The 21,138-nt window shown below is 35.3% G+C and overlaps 1 protein-coding gene and 2 pseudogenes across 1 annotated transcript; 1 reads left to right on the top strand and 2 right to left on the bottom strand.

Annotated features, from left to right (window-relative positions):
• Positions 1 to 1,285: 1,285 nt before the first annotated feature.
• Positions 1,286 to 5,184, bottom strand: LOC129320627 (VAMP-like protein YKT61). The gene is made up of 7 exons (XM_054966160.1): positions 5,029 to 5,184; positions 4,694 to 4,946; positions 4,042 to 4,139; positions 2,793 to 2,897; positions 2,563 to 2,628; positions 1,961 to 2,047; positions 1,286 to 1,481 (listed from the first exon to the last, which is right to left on the bottom strand). The coding sequence occupies exons 2-7, from the start codon at positions 4,884 to 4,886 to the stop codon at positions 1,431 to 1,433; spliced, it is 600 nt and encodes a 199-aa protein (XP_054822135.1). The 5' UTR covers positions 4,887 to 4,946; positions 5,029 to 5,184; the 3' UTR covers positions 1,286 to 1,430.
• Positions 5,185 to 6,737: 1,553 nt separating this feature from the next.
• On the top strand, positions 6,738 to 10,359 carry LOC129319962 (glycerophosphodiester phosphodiesterase GDPDL7-like; annotated as a pseudogene).
• Positions 10,360 to 14,117: 3,758 nt separating this feature from the next.
• On the bottom strand, positions 14,118 to 19,428 carry LOC129319714 (uncharacterized; annotated as a pseudogene).
• Positions 19,429 to 21,138: the final 1,710 nt, after the last annotated feature.

Raw genomic sequence — 21,138 nt, 5'->3', positions numbered from 1 at the left:
TTTTAAGCTCTTGCCTAAAGGGAGATTCTGGTTATGACCATGGTAAGAAATCTTTCATTTTGCATTCACAATTACTCACAGGTCAATACTTATTTTTGCTGAAGTACTTTTCATATAGGAAATAAGCCTGAAGTAACTAAAAGCAAAATACAAATTTATTACTTCACAATTATCATTCCCGTACTCCCAACTATGACTACAACAATTCAACATTCATGTTACATTTTTCAACATCAACTCTTCTCGTAATCCTAACTATGACTACAATAATTTAATATCCATGTTACATTTTTAACATCGGCATACTTTTTATCATAGAATAGGAAACAAATCAACATCTATATTACATCTTTCTTTTTTTCACTCAATTTTTTTAACACTATCTTTGTCAGAAATCATTTATTGTATATATATAATCTATATAATTATTAACAAGACCTCTTTTTTCTTAGTTATAAAAGAGAAACAGTGCGAAATAGTATTTACAAAGATATAAAAATTGTCTTTCTCTTAAGAGAGAAGAGACAAAAGATAAAAAATGCAAAGTTTAAATTTTTCACGCATGAATGGGGAGAAGATGTAGAAAAAACAATACATGTAATTACCTATCACCAAGAAGAGGAGAAGATGATTACCCAGATGACGATCCACTCTATTAAAGATTACGATTTTTTGCTCAGATTTTTCGCAAAAGAGAGCATGTGAGAGCAGATTTTTCACTCCCAAAGTGAATAAAGAACAAAAACATAAGTTGTTATCTTTTAGTGTCTAGTGAAAGACAATTATATAAAGTTAAGTATGCTTTTTATTTCACTTAAAGACCATAGTCCTTAATTGAGATTTTAATATTTTATAATTCTTAATTGAGATTATATCTTTAAAAGGTCCTTAATTATCATTTTTTAAAAAAATAATTAATAATCAATAGATGGTTCGTCTTCTAAAGTAGACATGCTTTACTTTTGTACCACAATGTTATCTCTTTTCTATGATTTTAAAAATAGCAACGCGAAAATACCGTTTCTCAGACAGAGACAAAAGCAGGCTGTAAAATTAACTCAAAGTTACTTAAATTTTACGCCAAAACTCATCTAAAAATATATGAACCCAGAGGCAGAGATATATTGAGCCACATGAAATTACGAGATATATTATATCCTTTATACTAAAAATCTCATATAGGAAGAATTACAAACAACGTTATTGCTAATGATAATTTATCACCAAAACGGTGAAAAGCATATTTTCACCATGGTAAGACCTCTATCCCCAAACAGATTCCTTTCCACAATGCAGAATAGAGGGAGGATCCACACAATTTCCCTAAGCAATCGCGAGCAATGAAGACATATGAAGCAATTCCCCCTTGTACAGCAGCTTCAACATCACGTAGGTGAGTGCCGTTACAGGAAAACATTAACCTTGAAAACTTACAGTATGGTACAACACTGATTGGTTTTTTTGGCCTGCTTGTAGAACATCTGTTTCAAACGCCATAATCAAGTTCTTGTGTCAGCACACTAACCAGATGGCAGTAACACTCAATTTGTGATTGAGCTCATTGAACCTCAAAATAAGTCACCACTTAACAGAAGCAAGTACAGAGAAAAATAGTCTATGCTTATATTGTGTGCGTTTGGTTTTATGTTGTAAATTACAAAAACCATACATGAAACCAAATAGGCAAGTACGTACATGGTCATTTATGAAAATTAAACAAAATCCATTCCCCCTTTCAAAAATCCACTGAGCAAAGACTAACTGCATGCAATAAAAACAAGGACCCAACAAAGTGCCTACAAAACCCTCAATTTCTTCAGGATTTTTTTTTTTTGGGGGGGGGGTGTTTGGGGGAGGGGTGGAAGATACACCTTCACTTTGTCTGCATTCAGTATGCATGTGTCCATTCATGGGCTAGTCCCAAACGAATAATTTATAAACAGGAGCTGTCTTATCATACCTGGGATGCTGCACTCAGATCAGAACTCTTGTCGACTAAACTGTCCAGCCTCTCCCCTCTTGCAAGGACACTGTCGATAGTCTTATGCTGTATATAAAAGAAATGAATAAATCACAGTGAGCCCAAAACAACGCCAAAGATATAAACTCCATCATGTCTCTATCATGCAGTTCTCAGAAATCTATGCATCAAAGCGTTACAGATAACCAAACGAATACAAATTAGAAAGAGAGCAATGCAGAATAGGATAGCAACTGAGCTATTAATGAGCCAAATAAGAAGCATTATAGAATCTTCACATAAGAACTAAGAGATTAACATTTCATTGAGAAGGAAATAATTCAGAATTATATATTTTATATATGGCTTCAACAATATGAATCCATGCAGCTATTATCATCTATAACAGCAGAATGATATGTACGTCAAATTCAATATCAAGATCTCAAGCATCGAAATATTTCTCATAGAAAATAACTAATAACACAACAGAAAATCTTTAAAATTGAAGGAGGAAAAAAAAAGTCAAACAGAAGATAAGAATACGTGGTAAACAAGAAATGCAGGGAATCAATAGATTTTGGAAATTACTCAATACTTACAAGGATGATTTTCGTTTCATCCAGTTCCCTCTGGATTTTTAACAACTTATCAGCCTCTGCAGGGTCCTGAGGTTTAACAGAAGCAGGAATAAGAGGGCTTTTAGCCAAGACTCAAACATATTGTGCTGAAAGGTACAGAACAGAGAAAGAAAAACTTCACTATTTGGATAATTAACACAATCCACAAGCCTCCCTCTAGCTGAAGCTGATACAATTAGGTCCATAGATACCTGGAATTTTGTCAGTGCTTCGTTCAAATAAGGCCATGGCTGAGTACTGTCTGCTTGAGCATTTCGCCATGACTCACCAAAACTTTTAGTATATTCATCCAGCACCTGCAAGAGCATTAAGACATCATTATTTATTATCATTCATTTTACACATGTTATACATTATATACTACGTAACAGATATTTCAATCCAACATGTATTGACTGTAGTTCAAATATATTCACTCAATTTATTATTTGATACTAAAGGGAAAAAGGTACGTAACAAGCCTGACCAGAATGTTCATCCCTTTGTCATGCACCAACTATGGGGGAATTTACTTGCATAGAGTCATTTGATATCAGTAGGCACACATTATTAAATGCAGTCATGTGAACTCAAGTGGGGATAAAGGGCACCAAGAAACCAATAATTTGTTGTGGTGCAGATCACCTTCTCCAATGGAGCAATACTTGTTATCTTGGCCAGAGCACAGAAAAAAGCACACAGTCATGGAAGGAAAGATATACATGAGTGTTTGTGTGTGTGGTTAAAAGAAGAGGGGAAGAGGAAACCAAACTGAACGGTAAAATAACCAGTAAACTTAAAGAGGAAGGTCGATATCAGGAAGAGTAGTATTAATGATGGCTTTGCATTTATATCAAAAAGTACAAATTGAAAATCACCCAGATTTCATCCTAGAAGGTCAATTAGGATAGAAGGTCACCCATTAACCATGACGTATTGATATAATCAGAAGCTTAATAACACGGAACAAGATTGAATTGAATGTGCCCATTAGTGTTTAACGTTAACACTTCAGAATGGAATATTTTAATATAATCTCCATCAACTAAAAATCTACTAGATGAGACCCCTAACATCATTATAAATTCCTCACAGGTTGATTGAGGTTTAAAAATACCAAACAATATATTTGATCATGCACCTAGGAAGCAACACAGTTAGCATTTTCACTGCAAGGAAAAATGAGCCAAGTATTTATAGTCCGGAAGGACCCGTGACTAAACATGAAACAGGTTGTAACTGGAAGGGTCCATGGTTGTAAAGGTCGATTATTTGAAATCATCAAAAGTAAATGAGTCAGATCACAGATGCCAATGCTGAGATCATCTAGGAAATGAAGAAATATCTTAATCAATAGCTGTCAGCCTATCACTGGGACAATGGCATTACAGATAGAAGCTGTTCAAGTTACTCAAGCGATTTTCCTTCATTTATATATTGAAAAGCCCGCATTGAACTCACCTGATTAAGAAGAGAAAATGCACTTCGAACAGGGTAGTGATCATCCATAAATCCCAATGCACAAAGGCCATTCCTGTTGTACGAATGCACCTTATACTCTGCAAGAAAAAAACATAAATTAGATCAGAATCAACTCACTTTTTCTTAGAGGAGAATAAGCACATACTCAAAAAGAAATTGATGTCGCCCGTCAAAAAGTTAAGATTACCTAACACTGAAGATTAATGCTGTCTAGAAAAAAATAATTCTAATTATTTTGTTGTCTCCCAACCCGGCCAAACATCAACTAAGCTTTCTCTCAATGGACAGAGCTGGAATAGAAGCCACAAGTTTTATTTGGGATTTTTCATTTTTTTTATTTTTTTAAAAAAATCTTGGCAACAGCAATGTTTTCATTTCATGATGGATACCCAAATGCACAAACAAATCCATAATTCATGAGAAATCCAGGAAACTTCATCAGTATGGGGATATTGCCACCAATTGAAATGAATCAATAAAGCAATCAATAACCCAAAAACCTAGGGGGCCAACTCTTTTCCCGGGAGCGATACAAAACCCACCATCCGAGCTCCAACAAAAAAGGGGGAAATCTAGAGATTGGAGGCCTTAAAACCCTAAAAGCACATCCAAATGAAGGAGCAAGACGAACCCTCGTGCTGGACAGATTGGCGTTGGCCCTGAGGGGTGCGTTTGGCAACGGTACGACCCACAAAGACGATAAACTGCTTGACGCTGGAGCGTTGGAAGTAGCCGAAGTGGCTTACATCGGAAGCATTGGCCATTATAACCGGATCGGACCCATCGGGGCTGCATTTAAGCACCAACAATGCTGTGATCTTCATCTTTTCCCCTTTTCTCTGTACGTTTGTCTTGCGCTTCGTAGTAGCCGGCAACGGAGAGAGCTGAATTAGAAATGTACGTTAAAAAAAAAGGAAGCGATCGAATAAAACTATTCATAAAATAACGATACTATTCCATTCCCACTTCGAATGGCGATGGGCCTGTTCCCCTGCGGCTGAGAGCATTTGGGATCTGTGGGACTCTTGAACTGGCGTCAATTAAAAACGGAGTCGACAGGGCTGGTGATTTTGATTTGTAAATGTAAAGTAGCAACCTTTGGCGTCAACGAACAGAAACCCGTCGTTTGTTTTTTTTTTTTTTGGGGGACCAACAACAGAATACTGTCGTTCTTCGGTTGTTCCCGTCATTTTTTTGCCTTATTCGTTCTTTTCTGTTCTTTCTTTCTTTCTTTTTGTTTCCCAAGGTAATCGTCTTATTCGTTCTGTAATTAACAACTACCAAAAGTCTTTCTATTTTCACCAAAAGACATCGTCGTCTTATTGTGTCCGTATACTATAGATTATTTGTTGTTTGTGTGGTGGTGGTGTTTTTTTTTTTTTGGGTATACTAAAGATTATTTCACTGTATGAGAAAAAGAGTTCTTTTTTTAAAATACATTTTTTAGATAATTAGAATCTTCACTATTTATTTAGAATGATTCAGCTTTTTTAATAAATTAACAACAATTAAATTTAAATTTCATGTTTCTCATAATCTACACTTTCCGTTGTTTTTTTTTTATTTGCAAACATAAAGTTTTAAGGGTAAAGCTATTTATTTTAGTCCTTCTACATTACATTTTAATTTAATCCTTTAACTTTATTGAATTTTTTATTAATTAAATCAGTATATATATATATATATATAGTAATGAGTTATTTTATTTAGAAATCATAATTAATATAATTTATTTTAAAATTCGGTATACTATATGAGAAGATATATCTGATTTACATAAAAACCCGGGGGGGGGGGGGAAACGCTGAGATAGTTTGGTGTGTATTTTTTTTGCCCCCACGACCTGAAGTTTAGTTGGGATTTGAGTAAGTGAGTAACGCTAATTGGATCAAGTCGATTTGATGGATAAAATATACTGTTTACACGAAATATGAAATCAATGCTCTTCGTTAATTTGATTTATATATTAAACTACTTAAGTATATTTTCACATTCAGGTTCAGCAAATCAAGTTTCGTTTAAAGAATAAAGTAAGACTAACCAAATATAGCAAACGATTAAACAAACAACTGATAAGAAATCCTGACCAGAAAATTTAAGCTTGAAATGCGTCGTGGGAAGAAAGTTAGAAAAAATAAAAAAATTGGGGAACTCAATTCTTACTCATCAATTTTATTTCTTTCGTCACTTTCTTTGAGTGCTTGCATTGCAACCTGGTGGAATGCCTGTTTCAAACAGCAAAACAGAGAAGGATTACTTGTATGGATTTCTGGGAATTATGATTCAAAACCCTATTCTTTGTCTCATTATTTATGATACTTCTAGCATGTAATCAAATGCTTGACAGTTTTCCAGTTGGATCATGTAAAAAGTGAATTGGCATCAGCTTCTTCACAATGGATTCTATCCTTCTGATGCAATTTGATTTGTAAATGCAATTTGATTTGTTTTCAATCTTGCCATTTAATGATGTTGTGAAACAATAGATCTCTGGAAACATATATACAAGCAACTGAAAACGGCACAAAGAAATTTAAGACAACATGACGTTATACAATTATGAACCAAGTTGCTGTTTATTTATTTATTTTTTTGGAACATTTAGACAATTCCTAGAATCTCTCAAATTGTTCATGATCTAAATTGACTTCGATTTTAAATTGTGACAGGTTAAGAATATGATCATAAACTTGTTTTTGGTTTCCTTGTTCATCCAAACAACAGTAGCCCAGAGCACCGCAAATCCAAGTGATCCTGCAAACCCACAGCCTCCTGCTGCTTCTGCCCAGACATGGTCAACATTAAATGGTAACCAAGGATTTTGTTTCACATCTTTCCCTTAGACAGCATCTAGCATGGGGATTTGTTCAATTTTTTCAGGAAATTATTCATTTTCTCGGGCTTGTTATAAATTTCTTAAAAATGTTTCTGTGAAATCTCATGGTAACATATCTATGTATCTCGTTGGCAAAACATATATGTGTGTGTGTGTGTGTGTGTGTGTGTGTGTGTGTGTCTGTATATATTACCCAACTATTAATAAATTGTCATAATATGGCTCACTTTAGACCTACGTGAATTAATAATATTCATGGGTTCAGATTTCCCAGCTAATTCATTATGTTCAGTAAATTAAGAATCTGGATACCAAGCATATCCCCCCCCCCCAAAAAAAAAAAAACCATAAACATCACGGTAATTGATGCTTTTCTTACGTCACTTGCAGGGAGACGACCGCTTGTAGTAGCCCGAGGTGGGTTATCTGGGGTTTTCCCAGAAGGCTCGCAATTTGCAATTGAAATTGGAATGGACTCAAGTTTGCTGGATGTGGTAATCTTGTGCAATCTTCAGATCACAAAAGATGGGGTTGGTTTGTGTCTGACAGATATTAGGCTTGACAATGCAACCAACATAGCACAATTTGATCCTAAAGGCCAGAAAACCTACGTTGTGAACAGCAAGAATCTCACAGCATGGTTCTCAGTGGATTACACAGCAAAACAGCTAGCAGAAAATGTGCAATGTGAGTCACCAATACAGATTCATTTTCCCATTGCTAAAAGAAATAGAGGATGTTAGACAAAAGAAACCAATGTTATTCTTTTTCCTTTTAGATCCAGGGAAAACTCATAATCTAGAATTAGGTAGGCTTGAGGGTATCATACGACTTACGTGAGTTTGGGAGTAGAAAATAAAAACACAAGGCTTACAGTGTATACAACTATACATACCAGTTTATAATAAGTCAGAACGCGACAACTTACTGCTTGCCACCTCGTCCACAGTGAATCAAGCAATATACTCCCGACCCCCTTCGTATGACGGTCTGTATCCAATCGCCACTCTTGATGACATAATAAAGAGTGAACCCCCAAAGCTCTGGTTGAATGTCCAGGTTCTCTCTCTCTCCCCACATCTTAATGCAAAGTGGGTCATACTCTCAGAGACTCTTACACAGGCTTTTTAAAAGCGATTAATGTAATTGACCAAGCTGGTGCAGTATGCAGCATTCTACACCCAACGCGGAATAAAGATGGAAGATTTTGTCATGAAAACGTTGAGTTCTTCAAGCATATCCTTCGTTTCATCTCCAGAGATTAGTTTCTTGAAGAGCATCCATGGGAGAGTGAACAAGGCTATTACAAAGGTCATCTTCCAATTTCTTGACGCTAATGAAGTTGAACCCTCGACCAACCAGATATACAGTTCCATAGCCAAGGATCTTGCGACAGTCAAGTTATTTGCATCAGGGATCATGGTTCCAAAAGAATATATATGGCCAATCAAACCAGACAGATATTTGGGGCCTCCCACAACACTCGTAGCTGATGCCCATAAACTGGGACTGGAAGTGCATGCGTCCGGTTTCGCTAACGATTTCATTGCAAGTTATAACTACAGCTATGACCCTGCTGTTGAGTACCTTCAATTTTTAGATAATAGCGCTTCTGTTGATGGTTTCGTCACTGATTTCCCTCCAACAGCATCAGCAGCCATAGGTAAGATGATAAACCTTTGATCCTTTGCTAATCTTTTTTGCCATAGCACAACCAAGAGAGACCCAACTTATGACCGAGATAAAGTCTAACGCCCATAACTTTATGTCTGCAGCATGCTTGGCATATAACACCGCCAAGCCAATAAAAGGTATCATACCAATCTTGCAATGATCAAAATCAAAGCCTCAGATAAACATGAAGTACAGACAAGCTATATTACAACAATATCAATATCATTTGATTTTGCAGGGCAAGCTTTGGTCATCAGCAGAGATGGAGCAAGTGGTGTTTATCCAGGCAGCACTGATCTTGCATATCAGCAAGCAATAAATGACGGGGCCGACATTATAGATTGCTCAGTTCAAATGACAAAAGATGGAGTTGCCTTCTGTTCTGATACTGCCGACCTAATGGCATCTACTTCTGCAGTGAGTCAATTCATGCCTAAATCTTCCGAAGTACCCGAAATTCAATCTGAAAGTGGTATCTTCTCCTTCGACCTTACATGGAGCGAGATTCAGACTTTAAAACGTAATGTTTTATAAAACCTACAATTGACATACAAATCTAGTCATGGGATCAGAAGATTTAAAAACAGAACCCGCACTAACTGGTCTCTTGTTTCAGCTCAAATTGTTAGCCCTTTCGTCAACGATGGCTTTCAAAGAAACCCAATAAACAAAAACAGCGGTAAGCTAGTCACCCTCTCTGAATTTTTGGATATTGCCAAGGCAAAGGCAGTTTCTGGCATTCTGATAAACATACAGGTATGCAACTACCCTACCACCTGCAATGCTTTTCCTTAAAAAAATACCAAATTTTACTAAACATCTTCATTTGTTTCACAGAATGCTGCCTACCTCGCATCAAACAAGGGTCTTGACATTGTTGGCAATGTTAGCACTGCCTTAAGCAATGCAACGTTTGACAAGCAATCCACACAAGTAGTTATGATCCAATCAGATGATACGTCAGTGCTATCCAAGTTTAAGGATATCCAATCTTACAAAAGGGTTCTTCTAATTGAAGATAAAATAGGTGATGCACCGGGGCCGACAGTCCAGGAAATCAAGAAATATGCAAACACAGTGAACCTTCCAAAAGGATCTATTATAACAACATCTGATTCCTTCACCACCGGAATGACAAATGTTGTTAAAGAAATGAAAGACGCCAACCTCACAGTATTAGTCCATCTTTTGAAAAATGAGTACATCTCCCTAGCATTTGACTATTTTTCAGATCCTTACATGGAGGTTGCTAGTCTAGTCCAAATTGCATCAGTTGAAGGAATCGTAACAGCATTTCCAGCCACAGCCAGCAGATATATGAGTAAGTACTTCCAATCTATTTGGCTTTCTTCGTCCCACCAACTACAAATTTTCACACTACCAAAGGGGCAAAAAAAAAATAAAAAACTTACAAGCGTTAAGATAAACAGAAGTTCATGATATATTGCCCTTGTCTAAATGCAGGGAGCCCATGTAGCAATCCTAATCCTCCAAAACACAGTTTTTCCTTCATCGCAGCCAACCCTGGTGACCTACTAAACTCCCTATCTCTGGAAGCAAGGCCACCAGCAGAAGCACCACTTCCACCTCTTCAAGCTCAAAACGTCACCGACCCACCACTTCCAGCACTAAACAGTGCAAGAAAAGCCGACCCTGGGCCCGCTGCTTCCACTTCAACGTCGAATGCACCTCCAGCATCCTCTTCAGCTGCTTCTACAAATGCAGCCGATCGTGATCTGCTTATAACGGTCATTGTGGTCTTTGGTATGCTTAAAGCTGCACTGTGATGTTTATTTAGACCATATTAAAGACCCAGCTCTTCAAATTTCATTCCTTAGCATCAGTTCAATTGTTGTAGGATATCTCTAAGGAATACATCAGGTGCTAGTTCACACAAGACAATTATTAAAGCAGTACATTTGTGTTAGATTATTAGATATTAATACAGGACAGAAGTTAACAATTTACGTTCTTTATCCAAGATGCATGAACGGTTAATATCTAAGTTCAATATTAATGAGTCGGATCCACTTCCTTCTCTCTTCTCCGAACTCCCAGTACATAAATTATGAATGATGATTCCACTTTGCACCAATTTGAGCCCAAGTTAAACCTTTTCTTTTAGCTTGATAACATTCCGAATAAATGAACTTACCACAGCAGCATTTCTCAGGAAATTGATTAAAGTTATGTTTGCTTAGATGATGTATGGAATGAAAGAATGAAAGAAAGTGTCTCGTGATTGGACTGATTCGTTCATTCTCTCATTCCAAACATCCCTAACCATACATGACCTTAAAAGCGGAGCCGGTGGACATACTCAACGGGCTTTCTCGGCATCCAAAGAGAGAACAGGCTTGGGATCCAAGAATTTTTCCCCCAAACCATGACTCCAGATTGGATTTTACTATAGACAATGGAAGTCCCAGAACCAACGCATTGCAACTCAATAAAGCTGTGTTTGCTAGATGATGTTTGGAACGAACGAAAGAAAGTGTTCCAATGTAATCGCACTGATACATTCATTCCCTCGTTCCAAACATCCCCAACCAAACATGACCTTAAAATCGACGACACAGGTATTGAACCATCTTCTATGGGCTTTCTCAGCTAGAAACAGAGGACAGCCGAAAGTGAATAACAAAAGAAAAGGTCTAAAGAAAAGCAACTTTGTAAAAAAGAAGACAAGTGGTAACTTTTATTTACTTAAGGAGGCTCAGGTCATCAGTATGGGATGCATCGGCGAAAAGCAAGAGCTCCCGGGCTGCAAAAAAAATCGGTTTCCTCGTGGAGAAACTGACAAAAGAGCCATTTCAACCAGGAGGCCATCCGATAGCATCGCCCCGCCAACGGCAAGCCTTGTTTTCAAGTCTGCTGATCCCTCCACACTCCGAAACCTTCATCACAGCCACAGTGGGAGGGGGGAGAGAGAGCGAGCGAGCGAGAGAGAGAGAGAGAGAGAGAGAGAGGAAAAAGGGAAAAGAAACATAGAACAAGAAAGCGAGTAAAGGAACATAGATACATACATAGATAGAGAGAGAGAAAGAGGAGATGATGATGATGATGATACTCAAGGGTTTCGGAAAAATCACAGGTCGATCGTCCCTGAGATTTCAGTGTGAAACACTGAAGTTCAGAGAGTCGGCCTCATTCTCAGATGGAGTGTGGATGGAGAAAACCCTAATTTCCCTCAAACGAGCGGCGAGCACTTAAATAATGGAAATTTTTTTTTTTTTCCCTCTTGACAACGCGGCCCTTCGTGTTATTCGCTTGCAACGAAAAGAAAACGGTGGCAGTTTCGTCATTCTGCCGTTACTGTCTTGGTGTTTTATTGACGGGTCCCGTACTTTCTCAATATTGGCTAAATCGTTTGCAGAAAATCGGAAAGGTTGTTGGGTTAATGCTTCTCATGGAGAGTTTTCTGTAAAAGCTGCCTATGAATTTCTGAGTAATCAGGTTTTATAGAAGATTCTTGAAAAGCAAAATTTTTTTCTTTAACAAGTAAATCAAGAGAAAATTTTAACTAACTCTCATAAAATAAAAAGAAGCCTTACATGGAATGATAATTGTCCTAAGTGTAAAATTGCTGGGGAGGTGTGGCGTTGATGTATCAATCCCAACTCTGTACAGAAGTTCTTTGGTTTACCTCTGCAGGATTGGCTGAAGTAAAATGCAAAAAATGAAGTTGCTGCAGGATCTTTCAAAAGATGACCCTGCCCCCTGGCACAAGGCATTCTGCTACATATATTGGGGCATTTGGAAAGCAAGATGCACGCGTGTTTCAAGGAGAGGGTGAACTGCTATGGACGTGATATAAATTTGTAAACATGGCCTGTTGGAGAATGAAAAGGCTAGGAATCATAGACAAAAAAATTACTGCTTGGAACTTTGTGGGCAAAATTCATGGGACCACCATACCCAAATTACTTAGATTTGATATAGATGGATCTGTTAATTCACACTGATTCACTCAAGTGATTAAACTTAATCCTGAGGGAATGTGCTCCACATCATCAGCTCATGTTAGAAGTACACCAAATAAGAAACTATCAATTGAAAGAGGCTGAAATCATCTTCACGAGTAGAAACTCAATCATTGGCAAGAAGCCAAGAAAGGCATAGGTGCTGTGCAAGGCTTTCATAAACTCTCAGTCATATAAGTGCCAATGTCTTGCCTAGACATCTTCTAATAAGAAAAAGAGCTCTACCTCTGATGGTTAATTTCTTGTGGGCTCTGCTTGATTTAAAAAAAAAGAGAGAGAAGGGAGAGGAGGGGAGGAGAGGGAAGAGGAGGGGAGGGGGGGCTCCCACCCAATTTGGGGGGAGAGGTTTTGGAGGGAAAACTTAAAATTTCTCCTCCCTCCTCTTCCCCCCAACCAAACAATGCCGTAAGGTAGGAATCAGAAAGGATAACAATATAAATTAACTATTGAAAGTATTAAATAGAGTTGCCTCCTTTTTTTTTTTTACCTTCCTTATATTTTTCTCACCCTTGAATTTCAACTTCAATGATTGAGATTGAATATAAGATATTATTGTTGTTGTTGTTGCTATTGTTATTATTATTATTATTATACTACATTCATCCCAAATTATAAAAAATTTTTGAGGGAAATTTATTATCTCATAATATAAAATATTTTAAAAATATTAAGGTTTCATTAAGTAGATTTATTTTAATATTATCATATTTCTTTCTATTTAATACTAATTAAGTATAGATTTATGATTATTAAATTAAAAATATTTTTTAAAAATTTATATTTTTATTTTAAAAAAGTAAAGTTATTACGTGTATTTAACAAGGTTATTAATATATAAGATTTTATTTAAAAATGTCTTATAATTTAAAATAAAAAGAGTATTAAATAATAAATAAATAAATTTAGCTTGTTAAAATTTGATATGAACAATTTAAAAGCATAATTAAAATTATTTTATAAAATAAATTTTTCCTAGTTTCAGGATATATTATGTTAATTTGAAGACATTTGTAAAGTTAAAATATTAGCTGATAGTACTGACTCTAAGATGATAGCAGTGGTCATCAATGGTTAATAGTATTATAGTAATGACTCTAATAGTTTACTATAAGTGAAAGTAATTTATAATAATCAAATACAGTATATTTTAAAAATAAAAAAAAGAAAATGAAATTAGCTCTAAGATGCTCCTATTTTTTGTTTTTGAAAATAAAACATAAAAAAAATTAAAAACATTTAAACCCAAAATACTTACTTTACTTATACATTTTTTTATTTTAAAAACGTAGAAAACGATTTTTATACACGGAAATCAAACTGGCCCATAGTCTGCATCTCTATTACGATTCTGGCCTCGTGCAAATGAATCTCGAGCACTTCTTTAACATTTCTTGGCCAAGAATCTCAAACTAAACGTTATAAAGTTCTGCAACGCTGCAAAACTCATCAGAACTACTTCAAGCTGAATAATCAACAACCTAATTATTCCTCGCGACAGCCCTTGAACGCATATAAAGAATGAACTTCAAGTGGAAAGCTTTCTTGCAGTTTGAGAAGCAAAATGGGAAATATGATAATGAAAATGGAATAGAAAATTATGGCTTCAAGGCAATCTAGGCTTGAAAGAATACAAATTGCAATGGATCACGAACTGGGTATATTTACATGATCTCTCTTCCCTTCTGTTGCAGCACAGTTTTATATGCAACTTCACCTGATGAAGTGATATAGTAGGTTACCTGCCATGAGAAGATGCAACTTCAAACAGTCATGACATGCATGAGAAAAATCAATATCATTGTAGAATATAAAATCTGTAGCAAGTCACACTATTTATAAGCCGAGACTTGTGTAATTTACTCCTTGCATTCTATGCAATGTATATGATCCAATCTAGTCCTTAGGTAAACCTTTTATTAATAATGATACAGGTAACAGATCATAGAGAAGTAAGTAGTATATATCTATTATGAACAGAGCGCTTTTCCTTAGGCTTGATTTGCATAGAAGGAAAAGTGGGGAGAAAATAGCGAGGAAAAAAATCTAGGAGTAGAAAGTTCCAAAACTAGTAATTTTTTTAAACTATTTTTAGAAGTTTTATCTCCTAATTTTCCTTCCTTTCTATGTTTCTCCTCATCCAAACAAAAGGCTAGGACCTACTTTTGACACGCATATCGTAGATATACCAAATCTGCCTATGCATGAATCTCTCCATGCATAACACGATTCAATTGGCCAAATACCTTTAATGTATGGACTAGTAGATCAAAGCAATGCCAAAAATATTATGGAATAATTCAGAATATCTAGATCACTAGGTTTCTTCAGAAAGAACTCATGAATGAAAGTTTGATACTCACAATTTGCATTGGGCTGACTCTGTGAAGAAGGAACCCATCAGCCAATTCTCTAAAAGAGCCAAAAGAAAAAGGAAAATTTCATAAGTAGGCACTAAATAGCAGGTGTCAAGTTAGGGTAAAGTTGTCTAGATGCCTGCTATCAAGTTTTCTGATAGAGACATAACATGTGCAAGAAACTTGTTGAGAGACCAGCACCCATGGGCATTGAGTCGTCAAAAATGTTCATTTGTCTTATCCTTATGAGAAAACATGATGGCAAATAGCTAAAAAGGTGTACCCAGCCTTGCCCATGACCAAAAGCAGAGGTTGAAGATTGGTACTCACCGACTATGTAAAGAGCTTCCATCGACAAAAAATGAATAGGGTTTTCTGATTCAGGCCAGGTTCCCAATGTAAGCTACACTGCTTTCTTGGGTATGGCTAGTGCAATCTTGGCCACTCAAGTACACGTTCTGAAGAGTAATATTTGGTTTAGTCAGATGAGAGACAGTGGAGGCATCATTAACTTGATGACTGCATAAAGACTTACTACTTCAAGTTTCTGAAATATTCTACGCAGATGGTTGAAAACCTCTTGTCTCTGCATCTGCTCATTATTCTCTCCACAAACCACCAGTGGCTGGTATCCAACAACTATGCGCCTGAAATTGTAATTCATCAACTATTAGAATAACAATTATCATTGTATACTACAACAACAAGAAGTCAACATCAAGCTTCTAAGGTCCACGTCTATGTGAATTCGATAGAGTTTTATGTTAGTTGTGGGGGCCTAACACAACCTTCCTTTATTATCTGGGCTTGGGATCTACTATGAAACAAAGGCGGAGTTAACAATTATTATTGTATATGTTTGGAGAATTGGGGAAGAAAGAGCTCGTAGACAAGATTTCTTTGTTTGAGCATTAAAGCAATAAATTGATCCATTTGAAGCCTGCCTTAACACATAAAATCTCAAGTTTTGTAAGGATTAAATTGATGCAAACTACCAAATATTTGTTATTTCATATGCCCATTATACATAAACTAAATGCTAACTTCATACACAGCGGAAGTATAAAGACCGGCCATACCAGTTACTACCATTTCTTTCTAGCGTCCTAATCATCCAATGCAACTGATTCTTCCTGTCACCACTTAGTGATCCCGCAATGCAAATTCCTTCTGCATGAGAAAACAAAACCATAGTAGAGGAATATATTAAAGCTTAATAACAATCAAGAAGGTACAATTTCTTTCGGGCAGCAAAACCAATAGGGAGGAAAAAAGAAATTTTGTGATTTTTTTATGCACAACTTAGACTGAACCAATATGAAATCAGAAACTAAGTAAATAACCTCACATTTGAAAGAAAAGGTAATTTCTATTTCATAACGTGCAAGGAATTAGTTTTCCCTGAGAATCTTGATGACCTTGGGGGCGTTAAGTCTAACAAATAATAATCTAGAAAGCCAACAAAAGCAACAAAAGCTAAAAGGAGCGTCATAGCACAGTGACATGTATACCAGGTAGAAACTAGGCTATCTTATTTCTTCCTCAAGTGTAACAATCTCAGTAAAATTGCAGCACTTCTTACTAATTTGACTGAGGATGAAAAATTAATAGATTATTATATCATTGCCAATCCATATGATAAGGTTTTCACCCAAAAAAATATGATTAGGTAATCTTCTGCTTTAGACTATAAACCTGCTGATACCCAGTGCCAGCTAGATGCTATTCAAAAGTCAATTTGGACATTTTTCAGTTAGTCAAGTCCGTTACCATCTTCGGCATAAAAAAAAATTAAGATTCGGAGAGCAGGTGACCATAAAGAAAATACTCGATACTAAAAGCTAAAGAGCTCATCAAAGCTTTTTTCACACCATGCACTCCCCACCCCAACCCCACACACATTTTGCTGTGACAGATATGCCCTCCTACTTTATATGACATTTTTTATAACTAAAATGTCAAATTGATCAATAACGAACTTAAAAAAATATATATATCTCAACCAAATTAAGCAAGGGTGTGGGATTGGCTAGCTTATAACGTTACCACATCAAATGCAAGATCATATTTGAGGATATATATAATCTAAAATTAGCATTTTATAAAAGAGATATATCAAATACTAGCATGAATAATAAAACCTGCAGGTAAAACATCATTGCTAGAACAGCAAGTCAGATGGATGCAGAGGATGGCCAAATTCAGTAAAATGAAAACATCGTATGACAAGCAGGCAAGAAAGCACATCAGAATTTCACTTCAACTCTACCAAGAAATTCTTCAGTGAAATGCCCTGAATGCAGATAAATATTGAACAAACAAGAAATACTTGCAGTAATTCAGTATCCACACCGATAATATCTAGTGTCTTCCCATTAGATATTTTGAACTTCTCTTCAAAGCACCCTGCTACTGGTCCTTTTGAAGTTCTTGTGGAGCACGAGATGTACCTGCAGATGAAGTCCTTTCATAACCATCATATCAAGATGATTTGACGAGAAAAGTAATTGATCAAACAATACAGTTGGTATTCAAGACTTTGTGGTGACTGGTGACATCATTTCCGTGTCATGCAAATATACCAACATAGAGAACCGATTGCTCAGATGATAATATTACCAGGGAAGCTTCAGTGATGGAAGCTGCCGAGTAGCCTGTCAAAAAAATATATGGTTGCTTATAGAGCCATGAGCCAGAATGTCGTTGTATTAAAAGTAAAATCAACCATAATCACTTGTTCAAGTGAATATCAAACATCCATTAAAAAAAAAGATCAAATAGTGATAATTCATTATTTTCATGCTCATAAAAGGAAATAAACAATATCTTTGGCACCTCAATTTTAGTCAGAAACTAATATCTCAGTCAAACTATCAGAGAACCATTTCAAATGTTAGTTAAACTAGTTAAAACAAGGAAAAGATTTGCTTGAAATTCCCTAGGTTTTCACTTCAAGTTTTTCAACAGAAAACATGAACATTTTTTTCCAATCCAGCACCTTATTACAGACTGGTTCAGACTTCAAAGCTCTTTCTGGTTGAAGAACTTGTTATCAAACACTTCAAGAACCACATCTGAAGCCTAATTTGCTAACAATATAGGAAATTTTTCACCTTTCCAGCTTTCCTTACACAAAAATTTGGAGATATGCAATATCTATTTTCTTTTATTATTGTAATTTAACAGTAACGTCCCTTATTATTATCATTATTGCTATTATTATTATTATGTATCAGAAACACAAGAAATACTTATCATCCATAAATTTCTTTTATTTTATTTATCTTTTCATTCTATTTCATTTTTCATAACACATGGGCCATGAGCATTTTCGTGAAAGTTTAAAACAGACCAAAAAGAGGAGGATTGTGGTCCTGTAAAGATAATGATCTACATTCTGAAAGAGTGGATCATCTTCCCCAAGCTCACTGCTGCTCACGAGAAAACTTGCTCTGTAAGTCTTTGCCACCTTCTCCATCTTCATGAACGACAAAATTATATTATTCTTTTTTTTGGGAGGGGGAGCAATGATATAGGCTAGACCAGAATTTGTTGAACCAACAATGAGACTCTAGATTCCAATGTGTCAATGAAGGAAAAGATAAGGAGATGAATCTGAATATCTGGTTCATGCAATTCAACAAAACAGGTGGGACGCCTTTAAAGTAACAGTTAAATTGCATATCCGTATACAACACTTTTCTGCATCCAGGTCAATTATAAAATTTAAAGGGTATGGCAGTAAAGTGGGAAGAAAGGCAAATGTACTTCGAAAAGTCTATATTATATGATTCAAAAACTTGCTGCAAATAAAAATCAGCTTCAACATGCTATATCTGGCTTAGCAGAGAACTGGTATCAAGTATGAAAGAGTAAATTTCTTTATCCTATGATGCACTTGGTTCAGCTGAAGAAAGAGAAATGGACCCAATTCCAAAATCAAAAGAAAAATGAGGAGGGGACAAAAACTACCTGTTTCAGTAGATCTAATTGTTGTTGAAGCGGTCTGAAGCCTCCTTTCACACTGATGAAGTACAAATCAAGAGAGGTGCGTCCATATATGAACTTCGGAGGACGTCCCAAGTTTAGAGCTATGTAGAGAGCAAAGCAGAGAGAAACTTGTGTAACAACCGTACAGACCCAAGATGTCTTCTCCATTTCGACATAGAAATTTTCAGAAAGCTTTCTCCTCCACTTAGTGTAATGGCGACGTGCTCGATCTGAAACGTCAGAGATCAACTATAGCTTATAGGCCCATGTCGCACATGACGCTGGGCCCCCCAACCCCCTCAGGAAATCAATCATCGACATGACAGAATCATGTGCGTGTGTGAGAGTGAAATCCATAGGAAGATATAAGCTCTGGATTATTTTCACCGTATGATACAATCGATCAAATCATGTTATGGTCCGAAACAAAGGTTCAACATGATTGATTAATTTTTTGTCCTAAAAAACAAGATTGAGCCGCCGAAATCGAATAAACGTACAACCTCAAGACTCCCCACACGGCTTGGCATTCTCATATTCATATGTACCAGCCCACAAACACAGGGAGATAAGTTTCCCTTTTTCTTTTTCTTTTTTTTTTTTTAATTGAGGTGACGTTTCCTTTTCGATTCCTCAAGGTATCTCCGATGGGTTAGCTTGTGAACGGATTTACTTCCATTGTATGATGATTGATGAGAGAAAAGCATATAAATTCAGAAACAAGTTTCACTGTTTATCATAGAAATGAACAGAATAGATAAAACTAGGAAAAATTTATTTCACAAATACTAAATTTTGTATATTTTAGATCAAAGCTAGCTAAAAAAATGCTATATTTTAAATTAAAGGGAGTAGCTTTTTCATAATCAGTCTAACTACAATTTAATTGCAATTTTTTCTTATTAACATGTTTCTTTTTATTGAAAGTAATTCAATTACAAAACATTAACTTTTAAATCCTTAACTAATTCAACGACATGTCCATTTTTTAGTCTTGATCTCTAGTTCTAAACTAAATTTAGATGGCCAATTAACCTCTATTAGGCCTCTATTTGAAAGCGGATTGAATTAGGCCAATTTTATTAACAATTTGAACTTAAATTTATTTTTAAAAAATTAACGCAGTAATATTGTTTTTTTTTAACAAAAACATCTAATCTCAATTGTAAATAAACATTGAGCTATTCACCGGGAAAAAAAAAAACCATACATAGATCTCAATCATATGTAAGGATCTTGCTCACTCTATTTTTTAACAAAGCGATGCTGCTCACAACAGGGAAGAATTCAAATCATATAATTCGAAGTTTCTGGTACGGCACATGTATATGGCCTTATGTAACTTTTCTATCCTTAATTTTTTTTTTCTTATTTATTTTTCACACTCTAAATTTTGTCTCTCGGACAATTCAATTTATCTATCCATTTGCTTTGCTGATTCAAAGCGATTCAATTCTTCAAGATCTACAATTTAAAATTAAATTGTTTTGAGTCAATATTAATTTAAGGACTATAAATGGATGATTTAATGAAAGTTTAACGAGTAAAAAATATATTTTATTTTTAAATCTTTTCACACTTTATCTTATCTTTTTGGGGGAACTGAGAAGCTGAAGTCACCATGAACCGCATTTTGAGATGAAAAGGGCTGCTACGAACTGTTTTTAATTTATTATTTTAAAAATTAGTATTTTATAGAATATATTTTAAAAAAAATAATAAAAATAAATGTTTTTTCATCCTCCTTTTTTTTCAGAACAACAATTATAAAATATCTAAATAATATTTTTATTTTTCTACTCTTAAAATAATATTTAATTTTTTATTTTTTAAAATATATTTTTTAAAAGCATGTTATCAAACAAATTTTTTTTTAACTATTCCTATAACAAGTTGCCAAATAAATCCTAATTCTCTCCACTCTCCACTGACTTCTCATCAACATCATCTCCATCAGTGAATGATTTAAAATGAAAATTTATGACAATATTATTCAAATGTAAAAAAATTGTTGATTAAATTTGAATCATTGACTATAAAAATATGAGATTTCAAATCTGTAATAGAGATAAAAACAACAAGAACACATGGGGGCAAATGAAAATCCATCGAGGTCTTGAATTACTGTACACTACTGCTAGATTCATTGGAGAATGGTTCAAGAGTAAGTTGGAGCATATTATCATCATTGGAATATATATTAATTATTAATTATTAATTACTCTTCTAATACTATTTA

This window comes from Prosopis cineraria, unplaced genomic scaffold, assembly GCF_029017545.1.
Source record: "Prosopis cineraria cultivar Desert tree isolate PC_DT_omini unplaced genomic scaffold, ASM2901754v1 PC9, whole genome shotgun sequence".
Classification (NCBI taxonomy): Eukaryota; Viridiplantae; Streptophyta; class Magnoliopsida; order Fabales; family Fabaceae; genus Prosopis; species Prosopis cineraria.
Note: the sequence above shows the minus strand (reverse complement) of the source record. Positions and strands in the feature narration are given on the sequence as shown.